The sequence below is a fragment of the Podarcis vaucheri genome, assembly GCF_965113315.1.
Source record: "Podarcis vaucheri genome assembly, chromosome: 5".
In the NCBI taxonomy this organism is placed as follows: domain Eukaryota; kingdom Metazoa; phylum Chordata; class Lepidosauria; order Squamata; family Lacertidae; genus Podarcis; species Podarcis vaucheri.
Genome location: NC_138763.1, coordinates 105460505 through 105479751, shown reverse-complemented (window position 1 = coordinate 105479751; position 19247 = coordinate 105460505). Strand labels below are relative to the sequence as shown.

The 19247-nt window shown below is 41.0% G+C and overlaps 1 protein-coding gene across 9 annotated transcripts in view; it reads right to left on the bottom strand.

The window, feature by feature from the left end:
• Positions 1–19247, bottom strand: part of CCDC91 (coiled-coil domain containing 91) — a 220280-nt gene that overhangs the window by 176656 nt on the left and 24377 nt on the right. For 6 of the 9 annotated variants that reach the window (XM_082223141.1, XM_082223142.1, XM_082223146.1 and 3 more), the window contains 2 exons: positions 1118–1161; positions 161–239 (listed from right to left, as the gene is read on the bottom strand). In XM_082223141.1, the coding sequence (XP_082079267.1) occupies positions 161–239; positions 1118–1161 (123 nt within the window). Of the gene's footprint in view, positions 1–160; positions 240–1117; positions 1162–12512; positions 12547–19247 lie in introns of all 9 variants that reach the window. The other 3 variants (XM_082223143.1, XM_082223147.1, XM_082223144.1) reach the window with 1 other exon arrangement.

Genomic DNA, 19247 nt, shown 5'->3' with positions numbered 1-19247 from the left:
GTATGCTTTAAAATTACAGTAATTACACTATAAATAGTCTCCAAGGTCACTTCAATAGTAGCCATGGACAACAACAAAATGGTTCAGAGTTCATGGACTTATTCCAGATGCTCTAATTTAAACTGGTAAAGTAAAACCTGATTTTCCTTGTTCTCTCTACCTGTGGGAAATGCTGCCCAAGGAATAGCTGGAGAAGTAACTGGGGGTTCACCATTTCCATCCTTAAAGGTTTCTGCTGCCTGAAAATACAAGGCATATTATTAGTGTTTAAGACGTGGACTTTCCAGCACCACGTCCTGATCAGGTACACATTACATTTCTTGTATAGTACTGTGTTGCATACCATGTTAGTTTAAACATGTTTTTGCCATACACTTGAGGATATATTCCCCCACCGCCCCAGCTCAATGTGAAGGGACTGCAAATGAGAGGTTCCATTATGTTAATCCAGTCACATGGGCAACAACAGAAGACATTTCCACTCTGTGCTCTTTGCGATATCACATCTCTATTGCTGCAACCTCCACATGATTCCTCTTCCAGATCTGTAGTCCACAAATGTTACATGGGTGCCATGGTAGCCATGCTCCTTGGGACTACAGCAGTGCATTCTATGTTGGGTTGCCCTTGAAAACAACAGTTATTTAAGAAGAGACTTTTAATTATTTAAGATTGAACATACCGTATGTTCCAGCGTACAAGACAACTTTTTATCCCAGGAAAATCACCCCAAAAGTTGGGGGTCATCTTATAAGCCGGGTATACGCGTTGGGAAGGAGGAGAGGGAGCCGGTGAGCAGAGTCGCCCCTTCTGCCGTCGCTCCTCCTCCCTCACCACAGAAGGGGACACGGAAAGTCCTTCCGAGCATGGCACTCACCCGCCTGCCCACCAAATGCCTCGCCTCGGGCTGCTGCTGCGACGGCAGAGGCAGTAGAGGGGTGCGTGCTCTGCCCCTGGCAGTGCTCAAACTCTATAGCTCTAAAATTCTAAAATTGAACAGCAAAAGTTGGGGATCGTCTTATATGCCCAGTCACCTAATACGCCGGAATCTACGGTAAATAAGTTAGTTTAACACTGTATTAACTGAATGCTTACAAACTATTTCTTAGCTCCATACCTCAAAACCTCCAAAGTCGTCGTCATCCATTTTCCTGGAAATACCTAGAGAACAATATAAGATGTTAATTTACAAATCTTTACCGTTCATTAATAATCCTCTTTCTCTTTAATCTCTGAAATAACTTAAGTGGTAAAAATGTCGTTGAAATTCCCTCCTGAGTCTACGTTTAAATGACAATTAAAAAACACATAATGAATGGAGTATAGAGCTCTCACAAACACCAGTATTTTTGATCCAGACTTTACTAAAGATCCGCAGGTAGGTGTGGTTTTAAGTGGGTAGAACTTTGTATTGAGATTGATAAGGATTGGTTCCAAGAGGGAGATCATGTGCCCAGGTGTTAAAATATAGAGAACACCACCCCCTTGCATGTATGCAACTCTGCTTGCATGTATCCAAACACAGGGCAGCCAATCCCATTTTGCTGTCTGAAGCCAAACGGCAAGGTGTCACTCACCCCCCGCCCGGCCTGGCAAAGCCTCACTTACTGGGATTGAACAGCGGGAGTTTCTAGCAAGATCTCACTGGAAGCCACTGCCAGTTCTCCTCAGTTATCCAGCAGTGGCATCAGGGGCTAGCAGAACACCACCCCATGCAATTCCACCACTCAAGGCAGCTGCCTCATGGAGTCTACCTCATGAACTCAAATATTAAGATCTCCAGTGGAGCACTTCCAGCAGGTGACCCCAGCATCTGAGCTGACCTGTGCTGCTACTGGTGAGAGTGTGACAACATTCCCAAAGGCATTTGACTGGCCCCTACTTTATAGTTTTTCAGCCCCAAGCAAACACCAGACTGTTTTAGATACAATTTCAATCCTACTGACTGTTTAATGTCTTTGATGGTACTGTATAATCTTTATCACTTCAAACTTTGTACACCACTTTGGAAGATTGCAGACCAGAAAAATGATATAACGTACACTTAAAATACTTTATGTAGTCAGCTTTAAACCATTTGTTCAGTAAGTAGAGTAAACAGGTTTTTCTCAATGTTTAAGCAAGAATTCTCAACTCTATAAACCACCAAGAACCCTCAGGACAAGGAGGAACAAAAAGTTAATAATGCAACCAGAGGGGGAGTAACTGAGAAGTAGGATGTTTGTCTTATAATGAAATCTACAATTAATGCACCAATTCTGCACACTTGGAAACGGTTATGGCAAAATGTTCCACACCAAACAATCAGCATTAGTTATTTTTGTTAATTAATTCTTTGCTGGTACTTAACCTTCCTAGAGCTCAACTCTATTCAGAGAGGTTCAAACAATCTATGTTGAAGATGGAACAACAGAAGTGCAGGTACACCCTTGTGCAAATTAACTGAAACAAAGAATGTTTTCTATCTTACTCATAATCCTGTACTCAAAAAAACACACGAAATGCCAGTTGATCATTATAGTGTCAGAAGTCTGCAGCCAACAGAAGGAATTATGCGCTTGCCGCAATATACTGAGGTTCTACGAAAGAGAGTTATTCCAGAGCTGGAAAAGGGGTATCCTGACAGTGCTGGGATATTGCAGCAGGATCTGCAGAGAGGAGTGGGACAAAATACCTCCTAAGGTGTTTGCAACCCTGGTGGCCACCTACAAGAAACATCTGCCAAGTGAATTTTTATTGTTTTCCTTACATATTCTTTTCCAACAAATTGTAATAGCACCATACATTTCCTTTGACTCTGCCGAGTCGCGACCCCCCTCCCTCCCCACAACTGGTATATTTATCCTCTTTCCATCACACACATCATTCTCAAATTAGTACTATTATACATTGGAGGTATTATGTCAATCCTGCTAGTGTCTTGACCTCTTTACAATTCTTTTTTAAATATTCAATAAATTTACTCCAGTTATTTTGGTATCTTTGATCTCCCTGGTCCCGGATCCTCCCTGACAGTTTGGCAAGTTCTGCGTATTCTGTCAACTTCGCCTGCCACTCCTGTATAGTTGGTATATCTTGTACTTTCCATCTTTGGGCCAGAAGGGTTCTCGCGGCAGCTGTAGCATACATGAACAAATTTTGATCTTCTATTTTAATTTCTGTTCCTATTAAGCCTAATAGACACGCTTCTGGTCTTTTGGGGAAAGTATATCTAAATATTTTTTTGAGTTCATTATAAATTGCTTCCCAAAATTTTTTTACCTTATCGCAGGTCCACCACATATTAAAATAGTCCCCATCTGCCTTTTTACATTTCCAACACTTTCTTTCTTTTTTCCTATACATTTTAGCTAATTTTACTGGCGTCAAATGCCATCTATACATCATTTTTAGCAAGTTTTCCTTCAAAGCCATGCATCCTGTGAATCTCAAACCCTCCTTCCATAATCTTTTCCACGCATCCAGTTCAGTGTTATGCCCAATATCAATTGCCCATTTTATCATTGATTCCTTTACTTCTTCATCTTTTGTATACCATTCTAGCAATAAGCTATACATTCTTGATAAAGTTTTATCTTTACAGTCTATTAACTCGATTTGGAATTTCGATTTTCTATCTTCGAACCCATTTCTCTTTTTGTCTTCCTTTAATAAATCACTGATCTGATGGTATTGCAGCCACCCTGTTAACCTCTTTTCAATTTGGTCGTATGGTTTGAGCTTTATCCCTTGGGCTGTTTTCATAGTAATATCCTCATATGTTATTCTTTCCCCTTCCATGTTTGCTTTTTTTGTTGTCAGCACCTCAATTGGTGATATCCACCACGGTGTCTTTCTTTCCAGGAGGTTTTTATTCCGATCGCATACTTCATATAAAGATTTCCTAATCACATGGTTTAGAAAACCTTTATGTACCTTTACTTTGCTGTACCATAGGTACGAATGCCAACCATATCTATTATCATGGCCCTTTAAATCTAATAGCTCGGTGTTTTCTAAGGTCAGCCAGTCTTTTAACCATACCAAGCATGAAGCTTGATAATATAAAGTCAGGTCTGGTAAATTAAAACCTCCTCTCTCTTTCTTATCTACTAGTATCTTCATTTTTATCCTTGGCCTTTTCCCCTGCCAAACAAACTTCGCTAAGTTTTTTTGCCAATCCTTAAATTGTCTTATCCCTTTTACCACTGGTATTGCTTGAAATAAAAATAACAGTCTAGGTAATATATTCATTTTTATCACAGAGATTCTGCCTAATAATGACAATTTTAGTCTACTCCAAATCTCCATGTCTTTCTTAATTTCTTTCCATACCACCTCATAGTTGTCCTTGTATAGGTTTATATTTTTTGTTGTCATCCAAATTCCTAAATATTTTATTTTTTTAGCTATCGCGATTCCTGAGTCTACTTGTAATTCTTCCATCTCTTCTTTCTTCAAATTTTTTGCTAGCATTTTCGTCTTGTTTTTGTTAAGTTTAAAACCTGATACCTTCCCAAACTCTTCTAATCTTTTTATTGCTTTTTTCACACTTTGTCTTGGTTCTTCCAACGTTAAGACTAGATCATCTGCGAAGGCTCTTAACTTAAATTCTTTTCGTCCCACCTTAATGCCTCTGACTTCTGATGATTCTCTTAGCTTCTTATTCAAGACCTCTAGGACTGTAATAAATAGCAAAGGAGACAAAGGGCATCCCTGCCTAGTACCTTTAGTTATCTCAAAGTTATCTGATATGTTGTTGTTAATTATTAACTTTGCTTTTTGGTCCGAATAAATCGTGCCAATACCTCTCAAAAAATTTTCACCAATTCCTAGTACTTTTAAGTTTTCTTTCATGAAATGCCAAGAAACATTATCAAACGCTTTTTCCGCGTCTATGAACAATAATACTGCCTGTTTCTCACTTCTAACTTCAAGATATTCAATTATATTTATCAGGTTTCTTACGTTGTCCCTTAGTTGCCTCCCCGGCAGAAAGCCTGTTTGGTCCTTGTGTATCACCTTATTTAACACCATTTTTAGTCTATTCGCTAGTATATCCGCAAATAGCTTATAATCGTTATTCAATAACGAAATTGGTCTGAAATTTTTTACATCTAATATATCCCCCTCTTTCTTCGGGATCAGTGTAATATAAGCTTCTTTCCAGGTGTTTGGCATCCTTCCTTCTCTTAAGACTTTATTCATTACTTCACTTAGAACAGGTGTCAGGTATTGCCATAATGTTTTATAATACTTTGCTGAGATACCGTCCGGTCCTGGGGCCTTCCCTATTTTCATTCTTTTTATTGCCTTCGTGACCTCTTGTTCTGTTATCTCCTGGTTAAGCATTCTTTTTTCTTCTTCTGAGATTTGATGTAGTTTATGGTCATGGATATACTTTTCTATTCTCTTATTGTCTTCTTTATCTTTCCTATAAAGATCTCTATAGAATCTCTGAAATACTTTTCTAATTTCTTTTGGGTCCTCAATCATTTTATCCCCATCTTTTATTTTACAAATTGTGTTCTGTTTTTGTCTTGCTTTTATTTGCCAAGCCAAGAATCTCCCAACTTTGTTGGCCGACTCAAAAAAATTTTGTCTCATGGTTTTTATTTTCCATTCGATCTCCTGTCCCACCACCATGGAGAACTGAGACTGCAACATTTTTATATTTCGTTTTATTATTTCATCTTTAGGTTTTGTTATTAGCTGTTTTCCGTTCTCGATGAGCTGGGACAGGATCTCCTCTTTCTTCTTCTCTCTCCCTCTTTTCTGGAAGCTGTTTTTTTTTGAATCAGGAAACCCCTTATCACCGCTTTGCTCGCATCCCAGACTGTTTCAATTGGTGTTTCTTTGTTTAGATTCCATTTAAAATAGTCTGTTATTGTCTCTTTCGCAGTTTCCACTACTCTCTGGTCATTAAATAAGCTCTCATTCATTCTCCATCTATGTGTAGAAGGGTCCTTTCCTTTTAATTCCATATATAGCGGATTATGATCTGACAGGGTTCTTGGGAGGATTTCAATTCTAGTTACTCTTGGCGTTAGAATCTTAGAGACCCAGATCTTATCTATTCTGCTGAAACTTTGGTTTGGTTCAGAGTGGAATGAAAATTGCCTTACTGTTGGGTTCCTTAATCTCCAGATGTCAATTACTCCCAATGTATTGGCCATATCAAAGAAGGCCTTCGGGAGTTTGCCTTCATATGTATTTCGCCTCTTTGTTAATCTATCTAAGTCCGGTACCACTACTCCATTAAAGTCTCCCAGTAATATCAATTTCTGATCTAAATACTCTAACATTATTTCATTCAACTTTGTATAAAATTCAGCTTTCTTATCGTTTGGAGCATAGATCCCCACAATCAGCCATTTTTCCCCTTGAAACCCGATTTGTACAATCAATATTCTTCCCTCATCCTCCTTAAAAATTAATTTTGGGTCATGCTTCTCTTTTACATATATTACCACACCTCTCTTTTTGTTTGAATCTGACGCGATAAACTCTTGGCCCAGTTTTTTATTGCTTAAAATTCTTTTATGCTTTTTTGCTACATGTGTTTCTTGCAGGCATATGATATCTAGGTTTCGTTTAATCAAAACATGGTTAACTTTTCGTCTCTTGTTTAAATTGTTCATCCCATTAACATTCCAGGAAAATACTTTCAGATTCATTATTTCTTTTATCTACGAGTACCCACTCAGTTGCGCTAAATTTACTGTTCTTTGTTGTTGTTGTCTTCTTCTTCCTCTCTCTCTTCTTCTTGTTCCTCCTCTTCTTCCTGACGTTGTTCTTCTTTCTCCTTTTCCTTTCCTTCCTCTTTCTGACCCTGTCTTGGTTTTATTTTCCCTGTCCTCCCTAGCTCTTTGTCGTATCTTCTGAAGAATTTTTCTAGCTCTTGGGGGCTAGTTAGTTTGAATCTTTTATCTTTAAAGTAAAAGGAGATTCCTTCTGGGAATTCCCATCTATGCTGAATTCCATTCCTTTTCAGTAGACTCACCATTTCTTTATAAATTCCCCTTCGTTTCAGAAACCTGGCAGGGATCTCCCTAAAAATCAAGATTTTCACTCCATCTATGCATAGATTTTTGTTGTAATTCAGTCTCAGTATTTCATTTCTTATATCCAATGAGTTAAACATGACTAGAACGTCTCCAGGAAGCTTTTTTGCCCTTGCCTTCGCTAATCTAACCTTTATTCTAAAGACATTCATTATCATTGGGCCAATATCTTCTTCTCTTAGTTCCATCCACCCAGCCAGTTCTCTTATTATTTTATCTCTTATATTCTCATTTGGCGTCTCCGGGAGACCCCTGAATTTCAAATTTCGCTCTTTTTGACACATCTCCAAAGTAGATAGATTATCCAACATCTCCTCCTGTGCCCTATTCATTTCTGTAATTTCTCCTCTAATTTGTTCTGTCTGTCTTTTTACTTCCTTTAGATCTTTCTGATTGCGTTTGTTTGAATCCTCTACCACCTTAGTTCTTATTTCCAAGTCTTTTACCTTCCCTGTCAACTCTCCCACTACCATTTCCAATTTTTTGTCTAAGGCTTCCTGGACCTCCAATAATTTTCTCTCTATATATTGCTCATTCTGCTTAAACTCTTTTCTTATTTCCCCCAGTAAGCTCTCATATTCCTTGTTTTCTTTTCCATTTTCTTGCCTAGATGGGCGTCTCTCTGCTGGGGTCCCTATTCCCTTTTCCCCATTTTTCCCGGACATCTTAAATATATATTATACAAAAATTTAGATCTTATATATATATATAGAATCATAGAATCATAGAATCATAGAATCATAGAGTTGGAAGAGACCACAAGGGCCATCGAGTCCAACCCCCTGCCAAGCAGGAAATATATATCACACAAAGTCAGTCCACACGATGTTTCAGCCAGCCACCAGGGGGGAGCACTTTCCCGCCTTCTTTGCTTTTAGAATGTAATTTTTTAGCTCCCCACACGGTGGCAGTCCCTAATCCACACACTGTATCTTCACTCCCAGCACGTCCGTCCCTTCTATCCCTCCTCTCCCCTCTCACCTACAAGAAACATCTGACCTCTGTAATCGCCAACAAGGGTTTTGCCCCCAAGTACTAAGTCATCTTTTGCAAAGGGATCAAATACTTACTTTACCCATTATAATGCACATCAATCTCTGACTTTTGGGTTTCTGGAGGTTTTCCTGTTGTTATTCTGTCTCTCACAGCTACAATAAACCTACCATTAAAATTATGGACTGGTCATTTCTTCGACAGAGGGCCAACAGGCAAATTTAGCAGGGGATCAAATACTTTTTCCCCTTACTGTATATGTGAGTTTTGTACATGTATATGTGATTTTATACAATAAACTACAGTTTGTTTCAATTAATTTGCACAAGGGTGTATATATGACATGTCTGAAAACCAGAGCCTTTTAGATGGCGGTAATTAAAGAAATGGAGGTAATCAGAGGAGATGTCCTGCCGGTGAGCTCACTTGCTATCCAACCTGGCTATGCCAAAGATAGATAATTGCTAAAACATTTATTAAAAGCTTCATGTATGGCAATCAGTTATAACTGGGGGGAAATCCAGTTTTTCAGAACTAGGTGATTGGATATCTAGAGTATTGGTTGAGGGCAGAGTGTTCAAATGAGAAAATTGATTAATTTAGCTACTAGAAGAGAGAGCAGACTCAGTGATCAATTCAATGAAAAACTGAGAGGCTGTTATGTATTGGTTAAACCAAATATCAAATATTATAATAAGTTTATAAATTAAATATTAAAGGTAAAGGTAAAGGTACCCCTGCCCGTACGGGGTTGTGCGCCCATCTCACTCAAGAGGCCAGGGGCCAGCGCTGTCTGCAGACACTTCCGGGTCACGTGGCCAGTCACGGCGAGCCAGCGCAGCACACGGAAACGCCGTTTACCTTCCCGCCAGTAAGCGGTACCTATTTATCTACTTGCACTTTGATGTGCTTTCGAACTGCTAGGTTGGCAGGCGCTGGGACCGAGCAACGGGAGCGCACCCCGCCGTGGGGATTCGAACCGCCTACCTTTCGATCGGCAAGCCCTAGGCGCTGAGGCTTTTACCCACAGTGCCACCCGCATCCCTAATTAAATATTAGGTACCGTTTATTTCTTACTGGGGTTTTTCCTTGTTAAGTACTTAATCATAGAATCATAGAATCATAGAGTTGGAAGAGACCACAAGGGCCATCGAGTCCAACCCCCTGCCAAGCAGGAAACACCATCAGAGCACTCCTGACATATGGATGTCAAGCCTCTGCTTAAAGACCTCCAAAGTAGGAGACTCCACCACACTCCTTGGCAGCAAATTCCACTGTCAAACAGCTCTTACTGTCAGGAAGTTCTTCCTAATGTTTAGGTGGAATCTTCCTTCTTGTAGTTTGGATCCATTGCTCCGTGTCCGCTTCTCCGGAGCAGCAGAAAACAACCTTTCTCCCTCCTCTATGTGACATCCTTTTATATATTTGAACATGGCTATCATATCACCCCTTAACCTCCTCTTCTCCAGGCTAAACATGCCCAGCTCCCTTAGCCGTTCCTCATAAGGCATCGTTTCCAGGCCTTTGACCATTTTGGTTGCCCTCCTCTGGACACGTTCCAGTTTGTCAGTGTCCTTCTTGAATTGTGGTGCCCAGAACTGGACACAGTACTCCAGGTGTGGTCTGACCAGAGCAGAATACAGTGGCACTATTACTTCCCTTGATCTAGATGCTATACTCCTATTGATGCAGCCCAGAATTGCATTGGCTTTTTTAGCTGCCGCGTCACACTGTTGGCTCATGTCAAGTTTGTGGTCAAGTTTGTAATCGTTTAAGTATTAGACTGTACTACCATGATATCACTATTATCACATGTGTACACATGTTTATCTATGTATAATATACAAATTGTTTAATAAATAAACTCAAGTATAATAATTTTGTGTAATATTAGTAGTAAATATGTTAGTAAAAGTCCATTTTCATCTTTATATTTACTCTGAAATCTTAGGTTTTGTGCACTAGGGATGGAAATATTTTTACATTCTCTGTTGCTGTTCCAAATTGGCACAGCAGCTCATTGCAATAATGTTTCCTGCTTTTCACATTGCCCCTTAGCTTTCCTGGTGGGTTCAGCACAAACTACAGCTTTACACATGACTGTGGTGAGTGTCTGCCCCCACAGACGTTCTTCCCTAAGTTTCATTAAAAGGGTTCATTTACAGTTTGGAAGCTGATTGGTACACTCATGACTTTTGTGGCTATTGCCAGATATATTTTTAACTAAAGCACTCTTGCTTCTTTGGAAAAATTTTAAGTTATGAACCCTGCTAATGAAGATAAATTCAGCCATGAGTTGACCATGGAAAAGTACACAGAGGGATGGGGGGTTGGTGGATTACATACATGGGCTCCCTGCTTCCCTGGTATCTAGTCAAAATAAATAAGATCAAGCCATTCAACTAGTGGCTTAGAAAGTTAAGTTGTATTTGAACCAAAAATAATCCTTCCTAAAGCAGGGATGGTAATTTTTTTTGATGGTCTGCATCTTCCCATGGAAAGTGGGAGAGAAGGAGAATTCCAGAAGTAGGCAGGACCAAACAGTCACACAACCTTAACACACACCATGCAGAACAACAGCACTTGATAGCTAAAGGTAATTTTCAATTAGTAGCCCCCTCCACAAATCTTTTAAGTGAGATTTTTAGTAAACTGGAAGGTAACCAGCTACCTTCCTATTTAGAAGAGACTCAGCATTAATTCTGATTAACCTGAAGTTTATAAAAGTAAACTGAGAGGATTACGGTGATTAATCAATTGCTTTAGTTTTCTCTTTTGTTTTCTACTGCTTGCTGACACAGAAGAGAAGGTGGGCAGAGCATCCAACAATTTCCACTCAGCTGTGAACATTACCTATGGAAAGTGGAGATTTGAACCCTGATCTCCCAGTTTTTAGTCCCAACACTCTTAACCTACACAGTCTTCCTAGAAGTCTTCCTAGAGTACTTCTGCTATGGGGCATCAGGAAAGCAAAATGTCACTTAGAGAAGGGTCTAAAATATTTTCCTTGAAGCTTGAATTTGTTTTATTCTGGATTGTTTTACTTGATGTATACAGTGATGCCCCGCAAGACGAATGCCTCGCAAGACGAAAAACCCGCTTGACGAAAGGGTTTTCCGTTTTTCGATGCGCTTCACAAGACGAATTTCCCAATGGGCTTGCTTCGCAAGAAGAAAACGTCTTGCGAGTCTAGCAATTTTTTTCGCTCCCCCCCTTTTCTAAGCCGCTAAGCCGCTAATAGCCTTTTAGCCGCTAAGCCGCTAAGCCTTTAATAGCCGCTAAACCGCTAATAGCGCTAATCCGCTAATAGGGTTGCTTCGCAAGACAAAAAACCCACTAGACAAAGAGACTTGCAGAACGGGTTATTTTCGTCTTGCGAGGCACCACTGTAAATGTGTTGTAAACCATTTTGAGATTTTTTCTTTAAAATATAAAGCGGTATAGAAATAAAATGAATCAGACCTGGAATGGTGTCTAGACATTCTGTTGTGGCAACCATTATCTAGGCTTAAGGTTTCATTTGGCAATTAGCTGAGTTTCTAACACTGATGGACACATAGGGCTTATTCACATTGAATCTTTCCCCTGCTCTTTCCAGGCACAGGTCCGTGCTGAAAAGCTCTGTGTCTGAGTGTTATTTTTATTTATTTATTGTCCTAAAGCTTTCCCCATGAAAACCTACTTTTTAGTGTTCAATCAGAGCATATATTATGGTTTGCTCCAACTGAGCTTTAAAGAAAGAAAGAAAGAAAAAAAACCTTCCAGTAGCACCTTAAAGACCAACTAAGTTAGTTCTTGGTATGAGCTTTCGTGTGCATGCACACTTCTTCAGATACACTGAAACAGAATTTGCCAGACCCTTCTATATAGTGAGAAGGTGGGGAGGGGTATTACTCAGAAGGGTGGTGGGAATGGGAGATTGGCAGATAGCTGAGATGAGCCTGTTGACGACTCTAAACGACTGTAATAGGTCTCACTATATAGAAGGGTCTGGCAACTTCTGTGTCAGTGTATCTGAAGAAGTGTGCATGCACACGAAAGCTCATACCAAGAACTAACTTAGTTGGTCTTTAAGGTGCTACTGGAAGGAATTTTTTTTATTTTGACTATGGCAGACCAACACGGCTACCTATCTGTAACTGAGCTTTAAAGAGTGGATTTTTACAGTGAAATATCCAGAGCAAAAAAAGGGCACTCTTGGACATGGAGCTTTAAAACACAGACCATGCTTGGAAAGAGCAAAGGAAAGGAAAGTGTGGATAAGCCCTTCACTCTAACAGTTTTCACAGGCACTCATCAGCATTTCTGCAGTTCAAAATTACATGATCCTGTTTAACATTTACAATTTGGAGCACATGTATTAAGTTCCAAAAGGTCAGCTTCACAAAACCAGATGACAGAGGAAAAATGAGGATTCTGTACATGATACATATACTTAGGAAAGGCGAAGTTTAAGAAAATTTACACAAAACTCACATTAATAACTTCTGAACTTACGCCAACACATGACCTGTAGGGTAGGAAATTAAGCTAATTATTTCCGGAGACAGAATCCAAACTCTTCTAGTAAGAAATATGGTATTTTTGCAATGAATTTAGATAAGGTGCAACTGCTGAATAGGATACCTGTAGAATTTTTCAATGATGGTAAAAGCTAAACATTATTAAGAAACTTATATCCATGCAAGAGCCTTACTCAAACATAAACATTCAATTAATCAGTCATTTCAGTTTCCTTTAAAAAACAAAAAGATTTTTCAATCACTATTCAAAAAGAGGAAGAAAACTGTACTTGCTTGAAAAGAAGAGTCATAAATTTTCCCACATTCAAGTAAATAAAGGATCTCAGAGGTAGCTTGAGGAAAAATTATGTCTAAAGTTGTGGCACAGTAATACATTACTATAGTGCCATCTGCACTACACATCTGATAAAACTTGGGCAGCTTTCTGCTGTCATCTTGTACAACTACACTGGCAGGCATGGCACCGCCCACTCTCAAGTCTGCATGTCTACACTACAGATGCTTCTCACAGCCATGTTTCAGCAACAAATCCCACTTAATCCTATGTAGCACTGCCCACATCCAGCAGAAATACCACCTACAATGAATGATCCAATGGCACCTCACATTTGCATATGCAGAGTTAGGGCCAAACCTCCACAGCTGCCCCTGGCCCTCTTGGGAGGGCCGCTACTCAGTACAATATGAGAAGTTTTCCTCCTCCCAAGACAACAAAAGGCAACCACTCAGGGAAGGTGGGGGCTGCAGAGCCTGGACATGGAATGGCCCTATCCTTCAGCATCAATATGCCATATCTCATCAGATATTTTTTAGTTGCATCGGATTGTGTGCATGGCAGAATTTAGAGATATTTGGTATTTTAACGAGGCTTGTGATGTTGCATGATTATAAGATGCCTTTATAATATCCCCAACAGTCTGCTGCATTTCTGCATTTCAAGGGAAGATGCTTTGGTCTGATCCAGTTTTGCTTTTTATTTGTTCCTAAGTAATGGTGAATAAACTTCCAGCTACTACTGATTTCTCATTAAGGAATTCTAGTTTCCCAGTTCATAAATTAAAAGCTACTCAACCCAGTGTACACAGAGCAGTAGAGTGCTATGGCTGAATGAACATGTACTATCAGTATCATACTGATGAGGCAAAGAAAGGATACAAATTGGAACACACAGGATTCCCTCCCCATGAGAACTTCCTGATTTTCCCAGTGAAGAAGTAGCAATTCTGAGAGGGGGGATTAAAACCTCTGATGAATGTTTTCTCTTTCAGAATAAGTGAAATAATGGTTTAAGTAGTGCTTTAAAATAATTTAATCAAACTGCAACAAAACTCCAAGATTCCACAGAAATGTGGCCCATGTTCTGGAGTTCTAAACAAGTAACACTCTCAGGACCAACAATAATTACAAATTACAAATACAGGTAATTCACAACTCATGTACATTTAACTTGTGTGGATTCAGTTTTAAGCGCTTGGCAAAAAAAAGAAGAAGAAGAAGAATTAAAAAAGAGATTAGCAGAGAGCTAGCAGGGCATCAGTTGAAGAAGGAGCAAAAGGGTTTTCTTGTGTGTGTGTGTTTCTTTGTGGCTGATTAGCTGTTTTCCCTGTGTAAAGGTCAGAGGGGGCAGGGTTTCTGTTGAGGCAGGGGATTAGCTGTGGGAGGAGCTTATCAGAGTTTGCAGGGCATCAGTTGAAGAAGGAGCAAAAAGGGTTTTCTTGTGTGTGTGTGTGTGTTTCTTTGTGGCTCATTAGCTGTTTTCCCTGTGTAAAGGTCAGAGGGGGCAGGGTTTCTGTTGAGGCAGGGGATTAGCTGTGGGAGGAGCTTATCAGAGTTTGCAGGGCATCAGTTGAAGAAGGAGCAAAAAGGGTTTTCTTGTGTGTGTGTGTGTGTGTGTGTGTGTGTGTTTCTTTGTGGCCGATTAGCTGCTCTCCCTGTGCAAAGGTCAGAGGGGGCAGGGTTTCTGTTGAGGCAGGTGATTAGCTGTGGGAGGAGCTTATCAGACCTAGCAGGGCAGCTTGATCCATCTTTTAGATTTAGGGGAGCTAGTCTCAAACGTTTGTTGGGGGAAACCTAGGTTTTTTTGGGGGGGAGTTATTTGTCCTGTCTTCATGCTTTTTATGATGGAGGACTGCTGTATCCACCCCCAACGACACATTCTCAAGATGGAGGGGGAGGGAACAGCTGCAGTCGCCTGCGGTTCCTGCGCAATGTTTGCCATCTTGCCAAAGGTTGCAGGCAGCTTTACCTGCAGCAATTGCATGTCGATTGCCCTCTTAAAAGACAAAGTCCAGCAACTGGAGGAACGTGTAGCTATGCTCCAAAGAATTAGAGAGCTGGAGCTCTTCTTGGAAGCAACAGAGCACACCGTCTCCACCAAGGAGGTGACAGGGGACTCCCCTGAGAAGGAGGCTAGTTCACCAACACAGGAGCCAGATATATGGAGAAACGTGACTCAAAGAAGTAGGAGGCCCAGGGTTCGCTCTGATTGTTTAGAAATACACAATCGCTTTGAGGACCTCTCCCCTAGCATTGAAGATGAAGAGCAGACTCCATTTGAGGATCTCTCCCTCATTACAGTCGATCAGGTATATGAAGACGAGCAGCAAAGTCAGTCCTCAGGGAATGTGCAGGCGACCTTGGAACGGACAGCTCACGGAAGAACCCCGACCAAACCTAAGAGGAGGCGTGTAGTGGTGATAGGGGATTCCCTACTGAGGGGAACAGAAGCAGTGATCTGTGGGCCTGACAAGATGTCTCGGGAAGTGTCCTGTCTCCCTGGGGCTAAGATCCAAGATGTAACTGAACGACTGCAAGGAATCATAAAACCCACTGACAAATACCCCTTCCTCTTGGTTCATGTGGGAACCAATGACACTGCAAGCAATAGCCTCCAGAAGATCAAAAGAGACTACGAGGCTCTCGGCAGGAAATTGAAGCAATTAAATGCACAAATTGTCATCTCATCTGTCCTCCCAGTTGAATGACGTGGCCCAGGGAGAGAGGGAAAAATAGTGGAAGTGAACAGCTGGCTTCGCAAATGGTGTAAACAGGAACGGTTTGGATTCTTAGATCACGGACTGCAGTTTCTTGAAGATGGACTTCTGGCAAGTGATGGGCTGCACCTCACAACGGTTGGGAGAAATGTTTTTGCCAAAAATCTCAGAAACCTCATCAGGAGGGCTTTAAACTGACTAATGTGGGGGAGGGAGACAGTGCTCCTGAAGGTAGGAGTCTATCAATTAATGAAGATGATCATCGAAATGTCATAGACCAAATGGAGCAAACAGCACGCGGACCTAGTGGTGGGAGGAAAAAATCCTTAAATAAGAGACACGGGGGAATGATTAATGGACTTCAATGTCTGTACACTAACGCGCAAAGCATGGGAAATAAACAAGATGAGCTTGAGCTCTTGGTACAGCAAACTAAATATGACATAATAGGCATCACTGAAACCTGGTGGGATAAGTCCCACGATTGGAATGTAATAATGGGGGGATACAATCTATTTCAGAGAAACAGACCAGACAAGAAAGGAGGAGGAGTGGCGTTATATGTCAGGGATGTGCATACCTGTGAAGAGATCCAAGATTTAGAACCTCAAAGCCAAAGTGAGAGCATTTGGGTCAAAATCAAGGGAGAGAAGAATAACAGAGACCTCATTGTGGGAGTTTACTATAGATCCCCAAGCCAAACGGAGGACATAGATGATGCCTTCCTGGAACAGATGGCCAAGCATGCAAAAGGAAGGGAGATAGTAGTAATGGGGGACTTCAATTACCCGGATATTTGTTGGATGTCAAACTCAGCCAAGAGCATAAGGTCAAACAGATTCCTCACTGGCCTTGCAGACAACTTCATTGTCCAGAAAGTGGGAGAAGCAACAAGAGGAACAGCCATTTTAGATCTGGTCCTAACCAATGTTGATGACCTGGTTGATGACCTGGTTGATGACCAATGTTGATGACCTGGTAGATGTGGAAGGATCATTAGGCGCGAGTGATCATGCTCTTCTGAAGTTTACTATACAGCAGAAAGGAGCAGCCAAGCATACTAGGACTCAATTTCTTGACTTTAAGAAAGCCGACTTCATAAAACTTAGGGAAGTGCTGGGTGAGATCCCATGGACAGCAATACTAAAAGGAAAGGGAGTTCATGATGGCTGGGAGTTTGTTAAGAGGGAGATAGTAAAAGCACAACGTCAGGCAATACCAATGAGACGGAAACATGGAAGGTGCTTAAAGAAGCCAGGGTGGCTATCTAAAGAACTTTTAACTGAATTATGATTAAAAAAGGATGTGTACAAAAAATGGAAAAGGGGGGAAACCACCAAAGAGGAATTCAAACAAATAGCCAGCACGTGTAGACACAAAGTCAGAAAAGCTAAAGCACAGAATGAACTCAGGCTTGCTAGAGAGGTTAAAAGCAACAAAAAAGGCTTTTATGGGTATGTTCGTAGCAAAAGGAAGAACAAAGAAACAGTGGGGTCACTCAGAGGAGAAGATGGTGAAATGCAAACAGGGGACACAGAAAGGGCTGAACTCCTCAATGCCTTCTTTGCCTCAGTCTTCTCCGATAAAGAAAACAATGCCCGACCTGAAGAATTTGGAGCAAATGATTCAGCAAAGGAAACACAGCCCAGAATAACTAAGGAGATAGTACAAGAATATTTGGCTAGTTTAGATGTATTCAAGTCTCCAGGGCCAGATGAACTGCATCCAAGAGTATTAAAAGAACTGGCAGATGTGATCTCAGAACCACTGGCAGTCATCTTTGAGAATTCCTGGAGAACAGGCGAAGTCCCGGCAGACTGGAGGAGGGCAAATGTTGTCCCTATTTTCAAAAAGGGGAAAAGAGAGGACCCAAATAATTACCGCCCAGTCAGTCTGACATCAATACCAGGGAAGATTCTGGAGCAGATCATTAAGCAAACAGTCTGTGAGCACCTAGAAAGGAATACTGTGATCACCAATAGTCAGCATGGATTTCTGAAAAATAAGTCATGTCAGACTAACCTGATCTCGTTTTTTGACAGAATTACAAGCCTGGTAGATGAAGGGAACGCAGTGGATGTAGCCTACCTTGATTTCAGCAAGGCATTTGACAAGGTGCCCCATGATATTCTTGTAAAGAAGCTGGTAAAATGCGGTCTTGACTATGCTACCACTCAGTGGATTTGTAACTGGCTGACTGACCGAACCCAAAGGGTGCTCATCAATGGTTCCTCTTCATCCTGGAGAAGAGTGACTAGTGGGGTGCCACAGGGTTCTGTCTTGGGCCCGGTCTTATTCAACATCTTTATCAACGACTTGGATGATGGACTCAAGGGCATCCTGATCAAATTTGCAGATGACACCAAACTGGGAGGGGTGGCTAACACCCCAGAGGACAGGATCACACTTCAAAACGACCTTGACAGATTAGAGAACTGGGCAAAAACAAACAAGATGAATTTTAACAGGGAGAAATGTAAAGTATTGCACTTGGGCAAAAAAAAATGAGAGGCACCAAATACAAGATGGGTGACACCTGGCTTGAGAGCAGTACATGTGAAAAGGATCTAGGAGTCTTGGTTGACCACAAACTTGACATGAGCCAACAGTGTGACGCGGCAGCTAAAAAAGCCAATGCAATTCTGGGCTGCATCAATAGGAGTATAGCATCTAGATCAAGGGAAGTAATAGTGCCACTGTATTCTGCTCTGGTCAGACCACACCTGGAGTACTGTGTCCACAATTCAAGAAGGACACTGACAAACTGGAACGTGTCCAGAGGAGGGCAACCAAAATGGTCAAAGGCCTGGAAACGATGCCTTAGGAGGAACGGCTAAGGGAGCTGGGCATGTTTAGCCTGGAGAAGAGGAGGTTAAGGGGTGATATGATAGCCATGTTCAAATATATAAAAGGATGCCACATAGAGGAGGGAGAAAGGTTGTTTTCTGCTGCTCTAGAGAAGCGGACACGGAGCAATGGATCCAAACTACAAGAAAGAAGATTCCACCTAAACATTAGGAAGAACTTCCTGACAGTAAGAGCTGTTCGACAGTGGGATTTGCTGCCAAGGAGTGTGGTGGAGTCTCCTACTTTGGAGGTCTTTAAGCAGAGGCTTGACAACCATATGTCAGGAGTGCTCTGATGGTGTTTCCTGCTTGGCAGGGGGTTGGACTCGATGGCCCTTGTGGTCTCTTCCAACTCTATGATTCTATGAGATCTGGGCTTTATGTACTATCTCCAGAACGTAACCCTCATGTAAGTTGAGAGGCACCTGTATACACTTATAAGAGGTAGGTAGAACAGTGCAAGATGCTTTATACTGAAGCACCTAACTGTGCTACATATACGTGTGTCTACTAAGAGGGAAACTCTAGTGGGCTCAACGGAGTTTACTCAAAGTTAAGTATTAATACATACTTTTGAAAACAGGAAAAACTAAGCAGAAGTTGAAAGTTGAAGCCACTAACAAAACCATTAAACACTATACTTAAAAAGTATATAGATCTTAGAAATTGTGCAAAAACAAAAGAAACTCATATTTTAGTAAAAGGTCTACTGATGCACACTTTAATTGGCAATAACTCCACTGAACTCAGTGAGACAGGCTTCTAAGTAAACATTTAGAGGAACAAACTTTACACAGCACAATAATTGTAGATAAAATTAACAATGCTGAAACTATATTTATAGTTCCA